The following is a 21,105-nucleotide window of genomic DNA, read 5'->3' on the forward strand; positions in this document are numbered from 1 at the left end:
CTGGAGAACAGCAGCAACACAACCGAGGCTGCAGTCCTGATGGGAAAGGCCAAACTAGCTAAGACACAGCAACACATCCTTTTTATTACCATTGTAACTGTTGTGCCAAAATGAGATCCTGCCAGAAACCTTGGTAGGTATGGTGCCCCTGCTGCAACTGTCAATGTGGGAGCCAGCTCCCTTCAAAACAAAGAGCCCAGGGTGACAGGAGCTCTGTAACTAAAGCCAGAGACACTCTCATCTCTGCGAAGCCAGACTGGGAACAAAAATCATTATTTTGGAATTGTGTCAAAGCAACAGCAGATTTGGCTGATTTTTTTCATTAAACAGTTACTTGAAAAAATACAAAATTATTGTGTGTCCCTGGGAAGCCAGCACAGAAAACTGAAGTTTGCCGGCGAAAAATCACCATCACAGCTATCCAGTCCTCAGAATCCTGTACATATATAGAGAAAAATATCAGATTGGTAGAAATACCAGAAAAAATAGTAGAAAAATACCAGATTAATCAGTAGAAAAATTAAACAAACCTTGGTAGATTAGAGCCAGTGTAAGAGAATGTAGAGGATTCCTCTACCAACAAAGCTGTGTCAGCTGCTTATGCCACAGGATTCAGCTGGCTAAGCTCAGTAAAGGTATGGATTAGGCTCTCTACAAGAGCTTGAAAACTCTATATTTAGCTAAAGCAAGGAGATGAGACCCTTGGCACGGGATGGGAGGAGGTCTGAGCAGCTGTGGCACAGGGCAATGGCTGCAGCACGGGGGGGGCATTGTTCTGAGGGAGTCAAACATCTGAGGGAACAACACAGAGAAGTAAAAATAACTGACCTCAAACTCCAGCCGGCCCCTACAAGGCACAGTCAACTTTTCCAGCTACAGTATGGCTTTGGAAAAAAGTTTGGCCACTTACAGCTGCTCACAGGGATCACCTGCTGTGCAGGGCACGGATGTGGGATGCTGGAGCAGCAGCCACCACCACCTCTCACAGCTCAAAAAAACCTTTCTCACCAAACACAGCAAAGATGGCCTAAGAGATTAATTGTCCTGCATTCAGGAATCTTATTGGAACAATTTCACCAACCTGATGGCTGATTTTTAAATGGTCGTTAAGTGATTTAACTCATGTTGAGGCAGCATAAAAGTAATTTGATAATGAGATAAAAGGGAAATATTATTAAAAATGTATTTGAATTTCACCAGAACTGTTGTAGGGGAAAAAATAAAAATGACAAGTAAAGGCTTTGATATTGCAGCTGTTTAAGCTGATATCTCACCCACGTTACATGGATTTAAAGGAGAATTAGCACATTAGAAGCTTTTGCAGTCAGAGGCTACAAATTACATTTTTATTAGAAACTCTGCCCTTTTCCACTTTAAAATGAAATTGCTTCTGTGTTTGCAGTGAAGAGATGTTCAAGTTTCAATAATCTGATAAAGCTAACAATAATTTTCCTGTTATGCAGGCAACACTAATAAAAGGTGAGTAAACTAAACTGGTTTTATAGCATGAAAGTTTCTGGCAACCTGGGGTTGTCATCTGCAGGGGGGTGACATTTTAAGTAGCTTCAGGAGAAAAATTAACCCACGTAGTATCTGTTCTATCAAAACCATGTCACCTCCATTATCAACCAAAAGACAATATAGAAAAATACGAAAAAATAAAATAAACAAGAAAAAGACTCTTAGATGGGGAAGAAAATCAAATCTAGGAAAACAGATATAGAGCCGAAGGAAAAAATAGTCTAACATCCCTTCCCTTCCCTTCCCTTCCCTTCCCTTCCCTTCCCTTCCCTTCCCAGCACTGCTCCACCCCAGCTCATGAGGACAAATCACCAAAGCTCCATGGAGTGCAGAAGAAGAACTCCCAGCATTTTGACAGGTCACAATTAGTGATCACCCTGAGCTCATCCCCATCCCTGAACAGCTGTGCTCCTGCTGTGTCACATGCTCACAACAACGCTCTTCCTTAACAAGTGTAACTTCGTTTACTTCTGTAATTGCACAGAAGACAGACAACTGTCCAGTTCCAGGAGCCTCTACCACCTGGACAAAGCCATAGGTACTGCAAAAAAGCAGCACTGCCCAGCAGCGGGGAGGCTCACACTTCATGTTTTGATGCCAGGCCAATGTTAAGGGTCCATCCCAGCATCCAGAAATGCAACAGCCAACACTGTGAGCACAAGAGAATTTAATGAAAGACAGAAAAGGGAAAGAGGGAGGCCGTTTTGAGAGCAAGGAAATGCGCTGTTCCATGGGTTCATGTCTTCTGGGCTGTTTTCCTGGTGGCTTTACAGGGAGAACTCTAACCAGAGCTCTCTCCTGCGTGCTCTCCAGTGTCTCCAGAGCAAACAAACAGGCCTTTTCCTAAGCAGAAGGATTTGTCTCATCTAATCAGTCACATGTTTCCATGAAACAGAGATTTTGGAGAGCTGAAGCCTGCTGTCAGCTAGGGTTAAAGCAAAGCAGCGAGCTCAGGAGTCATCCAGGAGAACAGGGACACATGCTGGTGTCACTCCACCAGGAGACCCAAGACCAAGGACGGCAGAAGGAACTCGTGTGCTGGTGTGGGCACAGGGGTGAGGGTGCCCTGCACGGATGTCTTTAATTAAGGCCTAAATGAGAGAGAACTCAAGCTGTACTGGACACACAGAATTTCACATCACCTCTCATTCGCTCACAGAAACACAAATGTGGAGAGAAAGGGATGGGGAAAGGGAAAAAGGAAAGGAAAAAGGGAAAAGGGAAAAGGCCTCCTTGCAAACGGAACAGCATCTGCTCAGTCCCTGCAAGGAGCCCAGCAGCTTCAGCAACACCTGAATGCAGGCACAGGGACAATCCTCACTGCTTATTAGATTGCTTGGACTGCTTTTCATCCCAGGAAATGCGCTCAGCTTTTTGACTCAGTGTCCCCCTGCAGGCAGCAGCACCAACACCTGCCCCAGGGCCTCAAGGCTGCTGATGCAGAATGGACAAACACTCATTCAGTGCCTTGAAAATGCCCAGCTCTGTGCAAGAGCTGGGCTGTGCTGCCCACACAGAGCTTTCAGAGGCTTCATAAAATCATGGAATATCCTCAGCTCAAAGGACCCATTAATTAGGGTTAATCATGCTCAAAGTTATATTTCAGATCTTGGTTTAATGCCTGCTGCCAATAAGTGGGAAACTGAAATCCAGAACTACTGGCAGGAGGGTTTTTTTCAGATTTTAAGTTAAAGACATCACTCTAGTAGGATGAAAATTAATGTAAAAGTTAAATAAATAGAACCCAGTTTGCTATGTATTCTTATCAGATTATCACAGCCTTCCTAAACAATTGCCATTTTGATATTTGTGGAGAGAAATTCATACAAGTGTGACCATGTTTTTTCTGTATTATTGAAAATCTTCTATGTCTGAATTTTCTCTAGCTCAATGATAGGATCATGGAGTCCAACCCCTGGCCCTGCCCAGACCCCCCAACAACCCCACCCTGGGCATCCCTGGCAGCGCTGTCCAAAGGCTCCTGGAGCTATGGCAGCCTCGGGGCCATGCAGATTCCCTGGGCAGTGCCAGCACCCTCTGGAGGAAGAACCTTTCCCTGAGATACAACCTAACCCTGCCCTGGCACAGCTCCAGCCCTTCCCTCAAATCAGCAGAGACTCCAAAGCCTCCAAGTAAGGAAGGAGAGATTGTGAGGGAGGGCTGCAGGGTCCTCTGCAAGGCTGCAGCGCTCCAAAGGCTCTTAGGCTGGTACATAACTCTCACTGCCATCACTAGAATTCCACCAGTGAAACACTGTTCAGGATGACTAAGGTTTCTAAGGAGCCAGTGGAACCATCCACCTCCTGTGTGTGCTGAAATCAGCTACAAAGACAATCTGATGGTGCTCCTTCAAACCCAGCAGTTCTGCGACCAGCATGAGATGAAAGGACAGCAGCAGAGGTGTGCATCCACCACAACATTCCAGATCCACAGAGACAACGTAATGTCTTCCTTCCATCCTTATTTCTGGGCCTTAGTGAACCACTCTGGTTATTTCTGGGGCTGATGAGAGGAGGTCTGGTCCTGAATCAGAAACTGAGACCAAAACAAAGCCAAGGTCCACGTGCAAGCCAGGGGCTCCTCAAGGGAAGCTGTGTCCCAGCTGGAGCAGGGCACTGTCCTTTCCAAAGGACATCTGCTGCAGGCCCCTGAGCCAGATACACGAAGGTATGGCTGGTGACTCTGTGCTTTGCCTTGCTATAAATAATATGGTTTCATTTCCTTCACAGAGCTTTTGATTTGTTTCCTTTGGGAGACTCACAGGTTATAATGGCATTAATTCCTATTTGCCAACCTTGTCCTTATAAATGAGGATCTTCATTAAATGAATGTTAAGCGATGAGCACTATAATTAGGACAGATTTAAAATGCAGTGTGCCTAAATCAGAGACTGCCTAAGATGTTATCTTTTTTATTAAGATGTAATTTGAAGGAGAATTACTGCTTAGTTTAGAATGAATTACATTTTCCAACAACCCCTTCTCACTGAGGGAATCTACAGAGCAAGGAAATACACCCTGCTTCAGAAGTGAAGCCCAGCTCTCCTGACCCCCACTGCTGGCAGGCGACTCTCTCATGAAACACACGTGGCTGAAAAGTGCTAGATGAGACTCTTTTCCCCCTAATTATGTTATATCAACTCAAAATTCTATTCAAGCTTGCTGTCATATAATTTTAAATAATTAAAGACTTCGAGACTGACCCCAACAATCAATCACACAATTCCAGCTGACTGCAATGCCTGTCATCTCAATGACCCCAGAGGCAACACCTTGAAGAGGTGAACCCCTTCACCACTGACTGGTGAGAATGTCTCATGCCATTTTTTGCACAGTAACACATCTCTTGCCCTATCCTCTGAGAGTGGCAGTGCCAGCCCCATCCTCTGCCACCTGAAAGACCTGAGCTGGGCACAGGACATCTGTGAACCCACTACTGTGCCAAGGTGCTGCTGCTGCTGCTGCTGCAAACTGGGCTCAGCCTGCTTAGCAGAGAACCTGCTCAGCCCTGTGTGATTACAGCTGCCCTGATGTTTGTTCTCCTCCTTCTCAGCACTGGGTTTCCCATGAGCAGATGGGAAATAAGCCAAGAGGGAGGGAACTAGACAAAGAGAGTGGTAAAAAGCAGGAATAAAACAAAACTGAAGGAAAAAAATTGCCAAGCCCAAATTAAAGGTCCCAAAATTCTTGACCCAAAAGGTCAATAAGTCCATTAAACAAACAGAACAAAAATATCTCTCCTCTCAAAATCATTCTGTTAGGTTTCATTTATTCCTTACGTAACTCCACTGACAGAATTGGCACCGGTCCACAAAGGAATCTGGCCACATCCAAAACTTTTTCCGGGCTGGGTGGCCATACTGCAATTGCAGGGCACAAGGAGGACTCATCCCAGCCTGGGAGAAGGGGAGATGACAGAGCAGGCTCTCCACAGCACCCCAGTGCACCCCAGCCCGGCCCCGAGGCTGTGCGAGGGTGCCAGAGTTCCCACCTGCAGGGCTGAGCCAACAGGCTGCAGGTGTGAAAAGTGAGCTGGTCTGCACCTCCTGTCTCTGCTGCTCTCTTCCTCTCTCCCACTCCTTTCACCAGTCACCTTCTGTTCTCTGTGTATGGTTTCTATTTCATCTTCAACTGATGTGCAGGTGTCAGCCAGAAGCACAGAGCCAGCAGAGCTGTGACACCCATCGTACTCGGCGTGACACCATCGGCACAGCTCTGCTGTGCTGCCACACAGCTCCAAACAGACACACCTGAGCACACACACTGCACTCTACAGTACTCAGAAACAAAGCCAGCCAGCAGGCAGCACACGTCCCGGCTGCCCCTGCACAGCCACAGCCAGGTGCAGTGCAGGGCCCTTCCCCACAGCTCATCTCCCCAGGCTGTGGCACTCAGCCCTGTGACCAAGACAGCAGCCCCTCCACCCATGGCCCACACAGGACTCTTGGCCCAGAATGACAGAATCACAGAATCATTTACATTGGAAAAGCACCTGAAGGACAGGGAGGCCAACTGTCCCCAGCATTGCCAACGCCAGCACTAACTAATGTCCCCAGGTGCCCCAAACCCTTTCTGCTCCATGCGAAGGAAAGCAGCAGCCCCACGCCCTGATGGAGTCCATAGCACTGGGGGTTGCTGCCAGTTTGCTCCACGGACTAACCTGACACTCACCTTACAGGCTCCATGTCCTCAGACCTGTCATCCTCACAGGACACTCCTAACCAGAGCCTCTCACACGGAGCTTCCCCACGGCTGAGATCTACAGACAGATCGGGGGGACAGCAAGGTTTTCCTGCTGAGGTCACAGAGAGCTCCACAGAGCAAAGGGCACTTGCAAGAGGAGTGCTGCCCTGAGGCTGTGTCAGGTTGTGGCCATACACCCGAGAGTGGACTCATGCATAAAATTGCCCTTTACCCTTCCTCCCTCCGGCTCCCAGCTCATCCCAGTCTGCACAGACAACTCTCCAGACCCCTAAAAACCTCCTCTTCTATCTCCAAGCACACAGCAAAATTTCTCTACAGAATTAGTGCTGGGTTGATCAAATAAATCCTTGTTTATCTGCTGCACATAATTGAGGGATGGAGGGATGAAGTGCATTCTCTCACGTGCACTGAGACAAGCACAGCAGGAAACAAAAGATCCCAGGAATGGACTGATTTTCAAGAGCATTTTAGAAACCATAGGCTGTATTCTGCCTAGTGCAGAAGGGAGTAGGAAGGAGAATTGTCTCAGGGAAAATAATCCTTGAATTATTGCATGACTAACAAAATTCTGTGATATTAGTGTCTCAGCACTTCTTCCTCACACAATGTGTCACCTCAGCTGTTGACCAGTGCTCCATGAAGAGCTCCAGGAGGCAGCCCCTGGGAACAGCCCACTGTCAGACCAGCCTTGTATGAGCCCAGCACAAATTATCCTCCACAGAGATGTGCTGGAATCCAGCCTTTGTGTGTTTTCACTCACAGGGCACCTTCTGCCCAAGCACAGGTCAAACTACTTTACAAAAATATCTACTATTAGCACGTGCCTTTTGTTCCTCAGCAAAAACCAACTGCCAACATTCCATTTCCACTCTGGAAAAAAAGAAATCAACCAAACAGAAATAAATGAAGTTTCTAGATCGCAGCAACCTGCACCTACTGCACAGCCCAAGTCTTTGCCAGCATCTCACTGTTATGTGGCCTAACTAGAACCTGTGCATGCCAGCAACAAATCTGTTATTCCAAGCTGGAATTCAGAACCCCCAAAATCAGCCAGGGCTTACTGCTCAGTTCCTTGAGATCCTACAGAATGAGGTCTCAGTTTCAAGGTTCAGTACAACACAGCATGCATGCACGAGGGATGAGAAGGGTGGGCACTGCCAACTGTCTAACCAGGATGTATCCAAACCCCACAGACCAACAGAGCCAACCCCCACGGCAGACTTGTCTGAGTGAGCCCTGACAGCCACCAGCCCAGCGTGGCAGCAAGCAGCACTGCAAACGAGACTGGATTTAACCTCAGCCTTTCTTTGCTGGCCCAAGGATCTGAAGGTTATAAGCATCTCTGTCGGGAATAGCACCTGACAAGTGACCAGGCAGGTAGGGCACATTTCCAGGAGAGCCCCACAGCACAAGGAATCCCAAAAGCGGAGTCAAACCCAAGCCCTGAGGAGCAGCAGCCAGGATCAGCTGTGCTGCAATACAAACCTGTGTGTACCAAGCACTGCTCAGAAAAACATATCCTTTATGTTTTACCCTCTGCAATTCTAGGAATTACCCTTAAAAATGAGCACATACACTCCAGGAAATCAGCCTGTAAACCCCTACAAACTGACTGCAGCCTTGCCCTGACCCTGTCGCTCCGTTTCTCCCTCCAACAGGAACATTACTGCAAATAAATACCCCTGCTGTAACACCAGCTGTGCAGGACCCACAACTCACCAAACTCCTGTAACACTGGCCTGTTACAAACTCACACCTGCAACCGACGGATCCCTCTGGAATTTCTGATTTTGTGACTTGTCCTTCAAAGGCCACAAGACTGAGTAACACCTCTCCTTTGCGTTTCATGTTCCTCCTCACTCCTCTTGACTGCACTGAGGATCTGCTCATCCTGCGTGTCACACCCACAGCCACACGCATGGCACATCAGGCTGGGGATGGGCAGTGCACGTGTGGGACTAAATGGCAGATAAATGCAAACAAATTAAACACCAGCAAAGCTCCAGACATCATTAACTTTGTACAGCAGCAACTACCTGTACTTGGGTATTTATACATCCACGTATGTATTTATACACGTTAATACAAATCTGAGTACTGTGTGTGTTTGATTTGCTTTAATTGTGAAACCCATTTATATAACCATTTATATAACTTACTTTTAAATCTGAGGTAACTTATCACTGTAATTTGCATAAGCATGCTCTGATCTTGCTAAAAATACTGATCAATGGTTGGTTGTCCTTTTCAGTCACAAGATCGTTTCCATGTATTCTTTATAGATACACATAAATATATAAACACATGGCAATCCTGATAGTGCCCCAGTGTTACCTTTTCATGCTCTGTTTTGCATGGCAAACACTCTGAACCAACTGCAACGCTCACAGGGGGAGCTCCAAAATGAGCAGACAGTACAATAAGGAGGGAGAAGGAACAGGAATGATTTTCACTGTCATATTTACAAAGAACTTACTATATTAAATCCAACAACCACACAATTAAAGAATAATAAATTATTAACAGACCCTTCACACCATTCTTGACTGTTCCTCTTGTTGACATGCACAATCCGTTCTTGTACCTTAATTTCATTTCAGCACTTCAAATACATTTTCAAAAGATTAACATCAAATTTCAAATGACCCAATTACAGCTTTATCACATTTTATTCCTATTTCAAGACGCAAACTGGCTTTATCCGTCTCCGTGTACATCCATGCTGCGCTCTGTGTGTTCTTGCCATGCCATTCCCCAACTGGCTCACCTCCACCACCACTAATCCAGGTGACAGCAAAGGGTCCCCTGCCATGGCATGCTCAGCACTGTCCCACTGTGAATTCAGCCATGGTGGAGATGGTCCATCATGCTTTGATACAGCATATGGCATGTGTGTGGGAATGATGGATAACATCCTTGATAGAGGGAAACAAAGAGAACCTGCGTGTTTAGAAAGAAAACCTTGGTAGCAACAGCCATAAATGACATGAGTGTCCTTGGATCAGGCATTCAGACTGGGCACTGGGCTGGCACGAAGTGGTGTCCTTCATGTCCACGGACTTGTAAGGATTTGCTCCACCTGGTAACTGACAGGGGAACCCCAACAAATTTCTTCATCACCCATGATTTTGAACTGTGGAGCAGTAACAGCTCAAAATAAGATACCCAGTGACATCCAGTGCTACTAGCAGTGAGTTAGCAGTGGAGATTCTTCTTGCTGTGCTGATGTAAAGTGCTCCTTTCTTCAGCTGATTCAGACACCTGCACATCAATGCACCCTGGCAGGAGGCGGGAACAAGGTGAGCTTTAAGGTCCCTCCCAACACAAATGATTCCGGGATTCTATGGGAAGTGGTAAATTTCCTCTTTTTCTCCAGATATTTTTCTTGCCTTTTTACAAAGACGACATGAAGCGTTAATATTCTTTCAGTGCTTGTGACTTATCAACACAAAATTAGAGCTCTGCCTTGCTCTTCTCAAAGGGAAAACCTTATCTGACTGAACCCTTCCAGCCCATGCAGGATGTGCTCCGTAACACACTCCTTAAAAAATTATTGTGACATTTCTGTCCCACGGAAGCCCTGTGGCACAAGCAGGACCTGGAATGCCAGCAGAACAGTGCCACTGAGCCTCCCCATCAGCATGGTTTGCAGTTAAAGCAATCAGTTTGCTCAGAGAGGATTTCAGAGCTCCAAGAATGCAAAAAACCACAAAATTCAGAAGGAACAATGAAAAGGCAGCAGCAGCAGCTGGCAGGTTGAGGCTGTGACTTCAGGCAGCCAGACGGGCTCTGCTCCCACTCACTGTAAGATTCCAGGTAAGTGCTCTTCAGAAACACCTCCTTGACACATGCTTTCCTTCCTCAAACCATTCGCCAACTCTCACACCACAAAAAAAAAGCAGAAATAATTATTCTGAAGAACATTTGAGAGTGCTTTGTATCTGAAAATCTTCCTTGCACCGAAGCATAAAACAACAGTTTTGCTTGTTCGAAATAAAAAGTCCTAAGCAACCAAAAACCCCCAGTAAACAACAAAACCTGCCCACCCTCCCTGCAGAAATCCTCCCGGGAAAAAGCTTAGGTCTGAGAACTTAAAAACATTAAGGCTTGGCTCACCATTGAACACTACAGCAGTTCTGACTGCAAGTGACATGTTGAATAGATCATTTCCTACAGCCCTTTGCTTCGGAAGCATGAGGGAACAACCCCAGCTCCTGCTCATTCCAGCCCTTTGGGTATTTCTCAAGTAGGACTGTAACTGAATTCCAGCAACCACTTCAGTTCAGCATTTTTCAAATGGAAAAATTTAGCAGTATGGCAAAAAAGGGGCTTAACTGTATATGGGCCTTAGGTAGCAGCCAACAGCAGTTCAGAGCAGCCCCAGACGGTAAGTGGGAGCAGAGCTCTGCCCAGCACCACCCTGGGTGCAGGACTGCTTGTCACACCATCTCCTCCCGGCTGGTGTCACTCACAGCACCCATTCCCTACCTGCTCCCCTCTCCATGCAGTCTGCAAACTTCACAAGTGAACCTGAAACATGAACTCCCACTTTTCCATAACACCCAGAGCATCCCACAGAGGCAGTGTCTGCCTGCAAAGCAAAGGAGTATCACCACATTCCCTGTGAACTGCTCATGGGGAGCAGCGAACACGCACCCAAACCTCGCAGGTGTCTGAGATATTAAAGTGCTCCTCCGAGGGGCTGAGCAGGAATCACCACTGCACAGCCAACCTCAGCACTCTGCCTTTTACAGGAGGTGACTGGGAAAAATTCACCTGTTCTCTGGCCCGCCTGGTGCAATGTCAAAAAGAGGGTAAAACTTGACAAAAATGGAAAATGCCGTGGGCACTGACAGTGCTGCAGGAGAATGGTCCTGCAAAGCCTGGCAGGGCCCAGGAGTGGGGCTGGGGTGTCTCTGAAAGCATTTGCTCATTCCTAACAGTCCTGTGCAACTCTGTGTCCAAAGAATGAAGGAAAATAATACATCCAAGTCCTTGTGAACCCTCTCCATCCATTTCGACCGAAGCGTCCGGACACACTGTGCCTCTGCCTCTGTCTCCTCCAGTCTGTGATTTGCAAGCAGCATCAGGAATAGTAACAGTTTCTCACCCACAGCTGCATTTCACTCCCCTGGTGTTGCTCATAGTCCCCTGCAGTTTCACTCCCACACCTTCCAGCAATCCTTGATTTCTAAGGACATTGCTGCATCCTTGGACACACACCCATTCCTTCTGCAGCATCTGGAGCTGGGCTTGTGGGGGTGCAGCAGCGCCAGCTGGGCAGAGGAGAGAGCAGCGGTGCTGGTGAGGCTGGGAGCGAGGGCTCAGGGAAGGATGTGTTGCTGCCTGGGGTGAGCATGGAGCAGGTTCAGGGAAGGATGTGCTGCTGCCAGGGGTGAGCATGGAGCAGGTTCAGGGAAGGATGTGCTGCTGCCAGGGGTGAGCATGGAGCCTGTTCCAGGAGTGCTGGAAGGACAATGCTGTGGGCAGGCATCCCTCAGCAGGAGCTGCTGTGTGGCCACCACAGTGCCTTGATTCCACCAGGCTGAACTTTGTCACAGTCCTGTGCAATAGTCTATAAATTTCTTTTGAGGGACTGTTACATGTCTCTGTTTGCTTTCCTTGGTCCTTCAACACTTCGACTTATCAGTGCTAGTTCAGCAGACTGGAGAGGTTTTTCTTGCTCCAACTCTGAACAAGGCTGAGGCTTTCTGCTGTTATTCATGAGCCAATTCCAAAGGTAGAAACCAAATTTCAAAATTGGCTGCAATTTCAAATTTCAAAAGCAGGCTGCTTAAAAAGTAACTAGTACAGCCATATCTGGTTCCTTTACAAGTTTAATGCAGATAACCAACATTTGTCTGATAAGTTACTGCAAATATAAACAAAGAAAAAGGGAAACCTGAATGTGGAGTAGCAGACCGGAAAAATATTCACCTCAACATGGTCAAAAGTTAAAAGGTCTCTGTATAGAACTAGAAAATGAAGAGTATTTCTTGGACTGTAGAAGAAATATTCTACTATTTTAGCCAAACCCAGACAAACAATTTTATCATCTTACAATTAAAGAGGATGACTTGAGCAGAAGCACGTCAAAACACTGATAGAAACACCTCAGTGAGAAAGAAGCTCTTCACTCATGAAATAATACAGCACTTGGAAACTGAAAATAAGCAAACTTGGATTGGAAATACACATGATTTTTTCCAATAATGAACTAATAAACATTGGGACAAATCATGAGAGGATATGTTGCCTTTCCCTCAAGAACAGCTGTGCTTTCATTTGGCCAGTGTGTTTGTCCTGATGCAAAAGAGTGGTGGATAAGAGTTCCAAATACTGCCAAGAACCACTTTGGCAGTAAAAGCTGTGAATTCATAGGATCTCCTCAGAACAAATCTGAGTGTGTTAAGACCTCCTCAGCCATCTCAACAAGAGCAAATCCATCCCTTTTAGAACAAGCCCCACATTTGCCTGTAAGAAAATGGCATCTCACCTTTTCCAACCCTCTACCCACCTTTTCATTCAGTGGAAGTTTAATTGAGAGGCAATGCCAGAGCAGGAATTAGTCAAGTCTTAGGAATGATGAATCCCTTACCAGCACCCGCTGCAGAGTAGCACTGTCAGTGTTCCATACACAGGAGCAGGGATGAGAGAGAAGAGGCTGGCAGAAGCGGCCCCTGGACTCCCAGCCTCGGGCACCTGGGCTCTCTGGGGGTCTTGTGCCTTCTGATGGCACCTCTGTGACTCGGATTTCTGAAGTGGTCATGGAACAAAAGACTTAGCAGCCCCACGTGCTTACCACTCTTTGCTCAAAGGCTCCTCATTCAGGTATCAAGAGGACTCCTCAGTGACAGCTTTTTTTTCCATTCTTTTTTTCTTTAATACCCAGGCAAACATTTCTGGGATGTGAAGGAGCTCGTATGCTGTCCCCATGCCTGTAAGGAGATAGGGGTTCCAGCGGCCCTGCCTGCTCCTGGCCAATAATCTGCTCCTTTTGGCAAAATAAATTAAGAGTACACTAGATACCCTCCACATTCCTTAGTAACTGCTGCAATCTATTTAAGGGTATTCAGTGATCTCGAATGGAGAGGAAATCCCAAGTGGATGGTATGGGGATCCAGGAGACACTGTCCCTGCCAACACACAAGCCCAGCAGCAACCGCACTGCAAGTCCTTTTGCTTCCCCCACCTGCCCCAACCCAGAGGCTTTGCTGAGATGCTCCACAAAGGCATTAAATCTCACTTTCAACCTGGCTGTGGGGACTGTGCTCCTGCACAATGATCCTTGGCTGTTCCCTGTGCTGCTGACACAAGGGACGTGGCACATATGGCACAGGAACAGCATTCCAGCCAATTCTCATGTTTCCATTCCCTTCCATTGAGATGTTAACAGCAAAAATGGAGATTTAATAAAAAATCATACTACTGATATCCAGCAGAGATATTTCACTTTTTTTACTTGTTACATCCTTGCAGTCTGTCAGATGAGGCAAAATGCTGTTTCTGAGAGTAAATGTACTGTGTATTTTGCTAAAAGAGGAAAACACGATGAAATCCACGAGCAACTCCATAAAAACAATAAGGCAGCTCTCACATAGTTCCAGATTACTGGGTTGATAATTGCAAACAGGAAATTTAAAAATATCTTTGTTTCTGCAATTCTGGTTTATTTTTTCCTGTCAAAATATACTATTGCTTAACTTTCTGCTTGTCTTGACTAGTTACTAAAACAAATGGATGAAGCACTAAAAATTGCTGAATATCCCAGGAGAAGTCTATCCTGGTTAGCTGGGAAGCCAAGCACCATTACACCCAGGGAAACTCAGCGTCCTCACTCCTGCTCCTCTGCCTGTAAGCACAGGACTAAGCCTGGCCTCACCTGGAGGAGCGGCAGCCATCAGATTTTGGGGATGTGCCTGAGAGGAAAAGAAGGAACTCCTCCATGGGCTGCTGGCTGGGGCCCTGTGCATGCTGTCAGCCTCTTCCAACAGCTCTTCCAAAGGCCCAGGAGAGTACAACAAAGAGGGATTTGCACTCTCCAGGACCAGGAGAAAACATTCATCCCTGGGTGTCCTAGGCTCTGGTCCCAGGGCTGAAGAGCACCAAGCACCAGAACAAAGCAGGACTTCACAGAATCATGGAATTGTTTGGGTTGGAAAAGACCCTAAAATCATCAGGTCCAGCCATCCCCCCAGCACGGCGAAGTGCACCACTAACCATGTCCCCCCCCTCTTAAATCCATCCAGGGATGGTGGCTCCACCACTGCCCTGGACAGTCTGTGCCAGGGATGACAACCCTTCTGATGCAGAAATTTTCCCCAATATCCAACTGAAGCTTCCCCTGGCACAACTTGAAGCCATTTGCCTCAAGGTGTTGCAGCCTGATCACATCACACTTCTGGAGAGCATGGCCCCAGGACACCCCTGTCCCGCAGAGAGGGCCCTTCTGGTGGGGTGCAGATGCTCAGCCATCACACAGGGTGAGGGACCAACACCCCAGGAAAAATCTACATGAGAGACCTGGTGAGATTTGCCAAACACATTGTTATTGCCATTACACTGTATACCAGAGGTACTTGGATGGAACAGCCAGGTAGCATCCAAAAACAGCCATGCATAAAGTCGTAAAACGGACTGTGAACAGGCTCATTTTTTTTCAGATAAAACTCTGGAAATTAATTACTATTGGTATCAGTCAGCCAGTGTAAGATTTGATAAGGTACACCCACGTTACAGAGTTATCAGTCACTGATAAGATGCATGACATGGTCACTATGAAAAACCCACGTGATTCCAAAGCATCAGCTCACATGTAGCACAAACAAACCTCCAGCACTGCTTCAGAGCACCTTCACAAGACACTCTTGATGCCACAAACCATATTTTAATAAAATATATTGAGAACTGTAGACCTACAGGCTGCCACACAAGAGAGGGCTATTTGGGCAAGGAGAACACACTCAGTTTTCAGTGTAAATACACTATGCTGCTACTACAACATTTACATTGGTCAGAAAGAAGAAAATACATTAAGGTAATATTAAAGATGGTGGCCTCTGAATTTTGGAAAGCCTTATAGTGATTGTATAACACTTTTTCTCTTCACTGGTATCTCCCATATGTAGTTACATTCCTGTGATAATTTTTGTGAAGACATCTTTACCCATTTCCTTTATTATGGAGCTACTTAGCACTAAGGAAAAAGTTCCCCTTTCCATGCAGAACTCATTTCTGTGTTGTGACATCCTGCTAATGCTGAGCTCAACAGGTACCTAGGTGCCCACAGGGCTGCTCACAAACAGTGCAGCTGAAAGCTTGGGCTGCTGGAGAGTATCATTAAACCACAGTATTTTTGTCTTTTTTTAATTAAATATGAATTGTGTTGAGTATTTCTAACATTTTATCCTTTCAGAGATAAAATCTGGGTAAAAACTTCTAGAATTGGAAGAATCTTTATATACAAAAATCTTCTGTGATCTACACCGGCTCTCAGGTACCAGGAGGTTCGTGCAGGCCCTTCCACTCCCAGTATTACTTAGACTTGGATTTTTCAAAAGCACTCTAGTATAGGCATTAGCATGGCTCATTCATGATACATGTTGTGGGCAGGCTCCCAAAAGAACTGAGCCTGTCACTCACGTCAACTAACTCTTCAGGAAAAATTGAAATAACCTGAGATTTTTAGTTATTTGAAAAACTTGCACACTTTGGTCCTATCTGAACTCAGTACATGAGAGGAAATAATTCTAGGCACAGCACAATTAACCTCAGGGATTCCCTCTGCTGTGACAAAACCAAAGCAAATAGCACTCTAGTTTTAGGATTATCTTCATCTTCAAATTTTACCCAAATTTCCAAATTTGCCCATAGCTAGTGACAAACCTGGGTAAAAGAGTGGAACTAGATGCTGCTGTGTAAAACCAGACCTGTTTTTGAAAGGGAAAATGCTGAATGCTCTGTTATGAGTATAGAATCTGCCCACACACAGAGTTTAGCTTTGCAGTGTAGCAGTTTGCTTTTCTTAACCCAGCCATGTTTACTCTGTGCGCCAGGGCGTCCTGAGTAACTCCCACCATCACTTTAGGCTGCTCTGATAACTGCACAAACTGCTTTTTGGTAACTAAACCTTGTACTAAGTTATTGACCACTGCTAGTCCTGGTGCAAGAAGGTTCAAAGTTTAAATATACACAGGGTAATAAAATCAATACTTGTTATTTCATTTAGCGAGCATGATCCCACCCTACAACAGCAGGTTATAAGAACAGGTAACAAAATACTGCAGAGAATATGAATAATTTACCTCCCCTCACCTACAGCTGTAATGAGTAACCCTGTACAGATTTCTAGTTGAACAAACTGGTACAAAAAGACTTGTCTGGAGACAAGGTTCTGTAACGTTTCCATTGCAGATGAGACACTCGGAGATCTGTCATCACGCACAGCTTTTCCCAGCCCCCAGCAACTTGCCAGCAAGCTGCTCCCAGGAAGGGGGAATGGAGGGTGTCCCTGTGGGGCAGCACGATGTCACCGGGCACGGACAGCCAGCAGCATCACCTGCAAGCTGAGGAGAAGGCAGAGCTGCTCACACCACACAGCTGAACCCCCTTGTCCTACCTCACCTGTGCCCGAGCAGCACGTGGCTGGCCCAGGAACCCTGGCCCAGGAATACTGTGCCACTGCCTGTGGCACAGCTGGCACCAATTTTTCTGTCCAGCCAGGCCTGCCCTTGAGGCAGCAGAGTGACCCGTGGCATCTGCTGAGTGTCAGCTTCTTCACACATCAAGACACTCCCTCTTCCTCCTCTTTTCCTGGTCTTCAAAGAGCCAGTTCCCATGCCAACCAGTCCCTGCACCCTGGCCATCCCTGCTACCAGGCAGAACAATGCCAGGACTCCTCCTCAGGATGGGACCCAGGGGAGAAGAGCCAGCACAGGCAACGGAGGGGCCAGGAGATCACAGAGCACCAGACTGGCTGCTCAAAGCAGAGTACTCAGGTGTGTGGAACTTCATCAGCCCAAGCAGCCACACCAGAGAACACCTGACCTGCGCATGGAGAGGAGACAAACAGCCCTGTGTCCACTTTGGCATTGGTGTCCTTTGCCTCTCAGATCATCTCTGTCCTTTCCAGACAGCTGGAAGCTGCTCAGGCAAACGGAGAGAACGGAAATCATCAAATCTCAGTCTCACAAGGACTCACAGGGTTCTGTGAACACACCAACAGCTCCACGGCCCAGCACACTTCAGCAGTGTCCAAGGGTCCCCAGTGCATTTGTCCCAGAAGTGGAGAGGGCTCCGTTGTCCTGTGTCCGACTTCTAAACTACATTACATAAGCTTAACACACTTTAGATACTTTGAAAATATCAATTTGCCACCAGAACTGCTGAAGTTGCCACAGAGACATTGCCCAGCCTTAGACAAAAGGGAGAGTGCGACTGCTGCAGGGATAACCCATGAAAAATATTAATTTTAGATATTTGGGAACCCCTGTCAGAGGGGAAACATGAAAACACTTGATCTGCTTCTACAAAACCAAACCCATGAAATTACATCTTTTTTTCTGAATTGCACACTGTACATCATGTCAAAAAGAAACAGAAGTATCATTAAAACACTAGGCAATCCTCCTGAGCGCTGCGCAGCTCGGCAGGCTGGCTCGCGTTTGGTTGGGAACCTATGTAACATTGTAGTTTTTGTTGCAGTACCATGTAACATTGAATATTTTTGTTGCAGTTTCATATGAACATTAACATCAGCGCTTTGAGTGTCCAGGACAGACACGATTTTACACAATTAAATCCTGATTTTTTTTTCTCTATTTATTTGCTTATATATTATGAAGAAAAGCAAACAGTGTCATAGATAAGCTGCTTGGTCCTAATACTCCATGAACTTCTCTGACACAATTATCTCAGGCTCTGACACTGTGAAAAGTGAACTCCTCCTCAGTTTTCTTTCTCTAACATCAATCTCTGGGCACTACTGTAAACTAAGGAAAAAGGGTACAAACCCAACCCCCCGCCCCAGCAGCACTACAAATCAATTCTGCCCCTTATGCCACAAAATTAAACACCTTTCCTCTTGCTATTGACCCTGAGCTGCCCACAACATGATCATTCGGCTGATCAGCTACAAGTAACATCTCTTTGTCAGTTTCAATGGGCATTCAGCGTCCTGTGCAGGCAGCTTACCTCCTTGCGCTGTTTACTCTTCAGCAATTCACTCTGTCACTACTTTGCCTGAAAATCTTAATTTTTTCATGTCCTTCAACTTTCTAAGTTTCCAGTGCACATGCTTGAGGCTTCTCTCCAGCCTCACCTCACCCTCTGTGCCCAAGTCCTCAGTGGCACGGGCCAGCGCAATTCCTGCGAGCCTCCAGTCCCGGACACACGTGCGGAGCACCCTCCTGCCAGCACTGCCACTAGGACTGTCTGTTTCTGTATTTCCCTTCCTGCTTCTACACAGCTTCTAAAATAAACGGCAGAACATCATTCCTAACGCCACGGCAAATCGTCCTGAATAGTTTCTTCTGCGTACGGAAGACCCGCGGATGCCCCAGTGCCCGCTCGAGCACCCGTGACCGCACCAGGCAGAGCCTCTCGCCTCCGCCCGCTGTTGGGAGACTCTGCTGGGCGCTGGCTGCGATGAAAGAGCGACAGCCCAACCTGACCGGACCGCTGTCGTAAAAAGCGCTCATCCAGGTGATTTACCTGATTTTAATTGCACTTTTTACACTTCAATCACTCCCGGGGAATTGCTGCGATGCCGCTGACACTCCATCCTCCTCCTCCGTCACACCCGAAGGGAGCGAGGGGTCCTGTCGGGGGGGCTGTCCCCGCGTGTACCCCCTTTCGCCCAGCGATCCCCTTCGCCGGCACGGCTGCCCAGGCGGTGCGGTGGCTGTTGAGGCTCTCGGTCCCCAGTCGCCGCCCTCGCCCTCATCACACCAGGCGCCACCGAAGTTCCGCCGCCCGCCGCAACTCCGCCGCGGCCGCCCATTGTCTGCGCGCCGGGAGGCGCTTGGGGGAGAAACGAGCCGAAAAGCCGAGTCCTCCGCCCCGCCCGGCCTCCCCCGCCGCTCCCCTGCCCGCGGCCCCGCCACGGCAGGCTCCGGCCTCGGGCACACATGCTTCGGCTCCCCCGCCCGCTCCCACCGCCCCGCCCGGCCCCGGCACCGAGGGACTGCCAGGGCGAGCGCTCCCCGCAGCCCCCGGCCCTCCCCGGCCATGGCCGCCCTGCCACCGGGGAACACCTCCGCCGCCGCGGGGAGCCGCGGCCAAGGTGCCCGAGCCCTGCCCGGGCGGGAGGCCGAGGCGCGGGGGCCGAGCCCGCTGACAGCGCGGCCGAGCCCCGGAGCCGCGGGCGGACGGCGCAGGGCGGCCCCATCCCCTCCGCGGGCGCGCACAATGGCCCCCGCCACCCCGGGGCTCCAGTGTCACCGCGGGGGGAGCAGCTTTGTGTCGGGAATCCGGCCCTAAACCCACAAAACACACAAAACCAGTGCGCGGGGAGCGCGGGAGCGGCGCCGGGAAGCGCGGCTCCTCCTTCCCCGCTCCGGGAAGGCCTGCGGGAGGGAGCGCGGCGGCGGGAGCACCGGGGGCGGCGGGGCCGGGGCCGGGGTCGGGGTGCCGGGCGCGGTGCGTTACCTGCCGTGGAACCAGTCCTTGCAGGCGTCGCACTCGATCATGAAGCGGGTCACGTCGTAGGGCAGCCGGCAGATGCAATAGACGGGCACCGTCGCCATGTTCGCGCCGACCGCGCCGATCCGCTCCGCTCGCGGCCGCCCGCCCGCCCGGCCGAGCGGAGCGGAGCGCGGCGGGGCCGAGGCGCCGAGAGGGGTGGCACGGAGGAGGAAGGGGGCAGCGGAAAACCAGAAATAATACAAAATAATAAAAAACGCTACAAAACCGCGATAGTGGATTTAGGGCTCCAGAGGGGCGGGCGAGCGGTGCCGGAGGACGGGGAAGCGCTGCCCGGAGCCGGGGGCCATGGCCAGGTCCCGCCGCCCGCCGGCGCCGCGGGCCGGGGCTCTCTGTTGTTGTTGTTGTTGTTGTCCCTCCAGGATGGTGATTCCCGGTGCTCGGCGATCGCGGCGGTGCCCCCTGGTGACAGCCCGGCGCGGCCTCCCCGGCGGGCCCGGCCTTGCGTCAGCCCGGAGGGAGCGGGGCCGAGCAGGGCCGGGCCGGGCGGAGCGGAGCGCGGCGGAGCGGGGTTCCCCGGTCGGGGCCGGGGCGCGGCGGGGGCTCGGCGGAAAACGCGTGTTTTTGTTAACCCCCGCCTGCCGGGAGGGAGCTGCCCCCAGCCCGAGCGCCCCCGCCCGCCCCGCCGGGGGGGCCTGGGGGGCGGTGCGCGGGCACCGGGAGCGGGGAGCGCTCGGCGGCTGTGGGAAGGGGGGACCCCGTTCGGGGCGCTCGGGGTGTCTGCGACAGCGGGCAGAGCCCGAGCGAGCAGCGGGATCCCCGCGGGAGCGGGGGACTCCGGGCCGCCCCAAGGGCGAGGAAGCCCGGAGAAGTGGCCGCAAGTGCGGCGCGACCCGCGGGAACAACGCCTGGCTGGGTGTGCGGTGAGGGCAACCAGACACACACCGCGGCTGGTCCTTGTCTAAAGAACCCGAAAGAACGAGCTTCTTTCTATTCAGTAACATGATCTTAGTGGGGGTTTAACCACCTGGGGGGTTTACTGGGGTGTGGAAGGAGATGGTCTTAAAGGTCACCTCCAGCTCAAAGCGCCCTATGATTCTCTATTTGTATAATTTCTGCTTTTAAAGTCACCAGCTCTGCTCACAGCAGCCCTTTCCCTGCTGTGACACCAAGGGGATGGTAATGAACACCTTGTGCCCTGCAAGAACCAGATCACAGCAGCACATGAGCTGTGGGGGGA

The 21,105-nt window shown here is 49.2% G+C and overlaps 1 protein-coding gene across 2 annotated transcripts in view; it reads right to left on the bottom strand.

Moving 5' to 3' along the window:
- Nucleotides 1-20,537, bottom strand: part of PHF2 (PHD finger protein 2) — a 52,763-nt gene extending 32,226 nt beyond the window's left edge. Inside the window, exon 1 of one of the 2 annotated variants that reach the window (XM_041399596.1) lies at nucleotides 19,872-20,537. In XM_041399596.1, the coding sequence (XP_041255530.1) occupies nucleotides 19,872-19,969 (98 nt within the window). In that variant the 5' untranslated portion in view covers nucleotides 19,970-20,537. The remainder of the gene's footprint in view (nucleotides 1-19,871) is intronic. The other variant, XM_041399595.1, reaches the window with a different exon arrangement.
- Between the last annotated feature and the right edge of the window lie 568 nt (nucleotides 20,538-21,105).

This window comes from Onychostruthus taczanowskii, unplaced genomic scaffold (genome assembly GCF_017590055.1).
Source record: "Onychostruthus taczanowskii isolate IOZ18803 unplaced genomic scaffold, ASM1759005v1 scaffold166, whole genome shotgun sequence".
Classification (NCBI taxonomy): Eukaryota; Metazoa; Chordata; class Aves; order Passeriformes; family Passeridae; genus Onychostruthus; species Onychostruthus taczanowskii.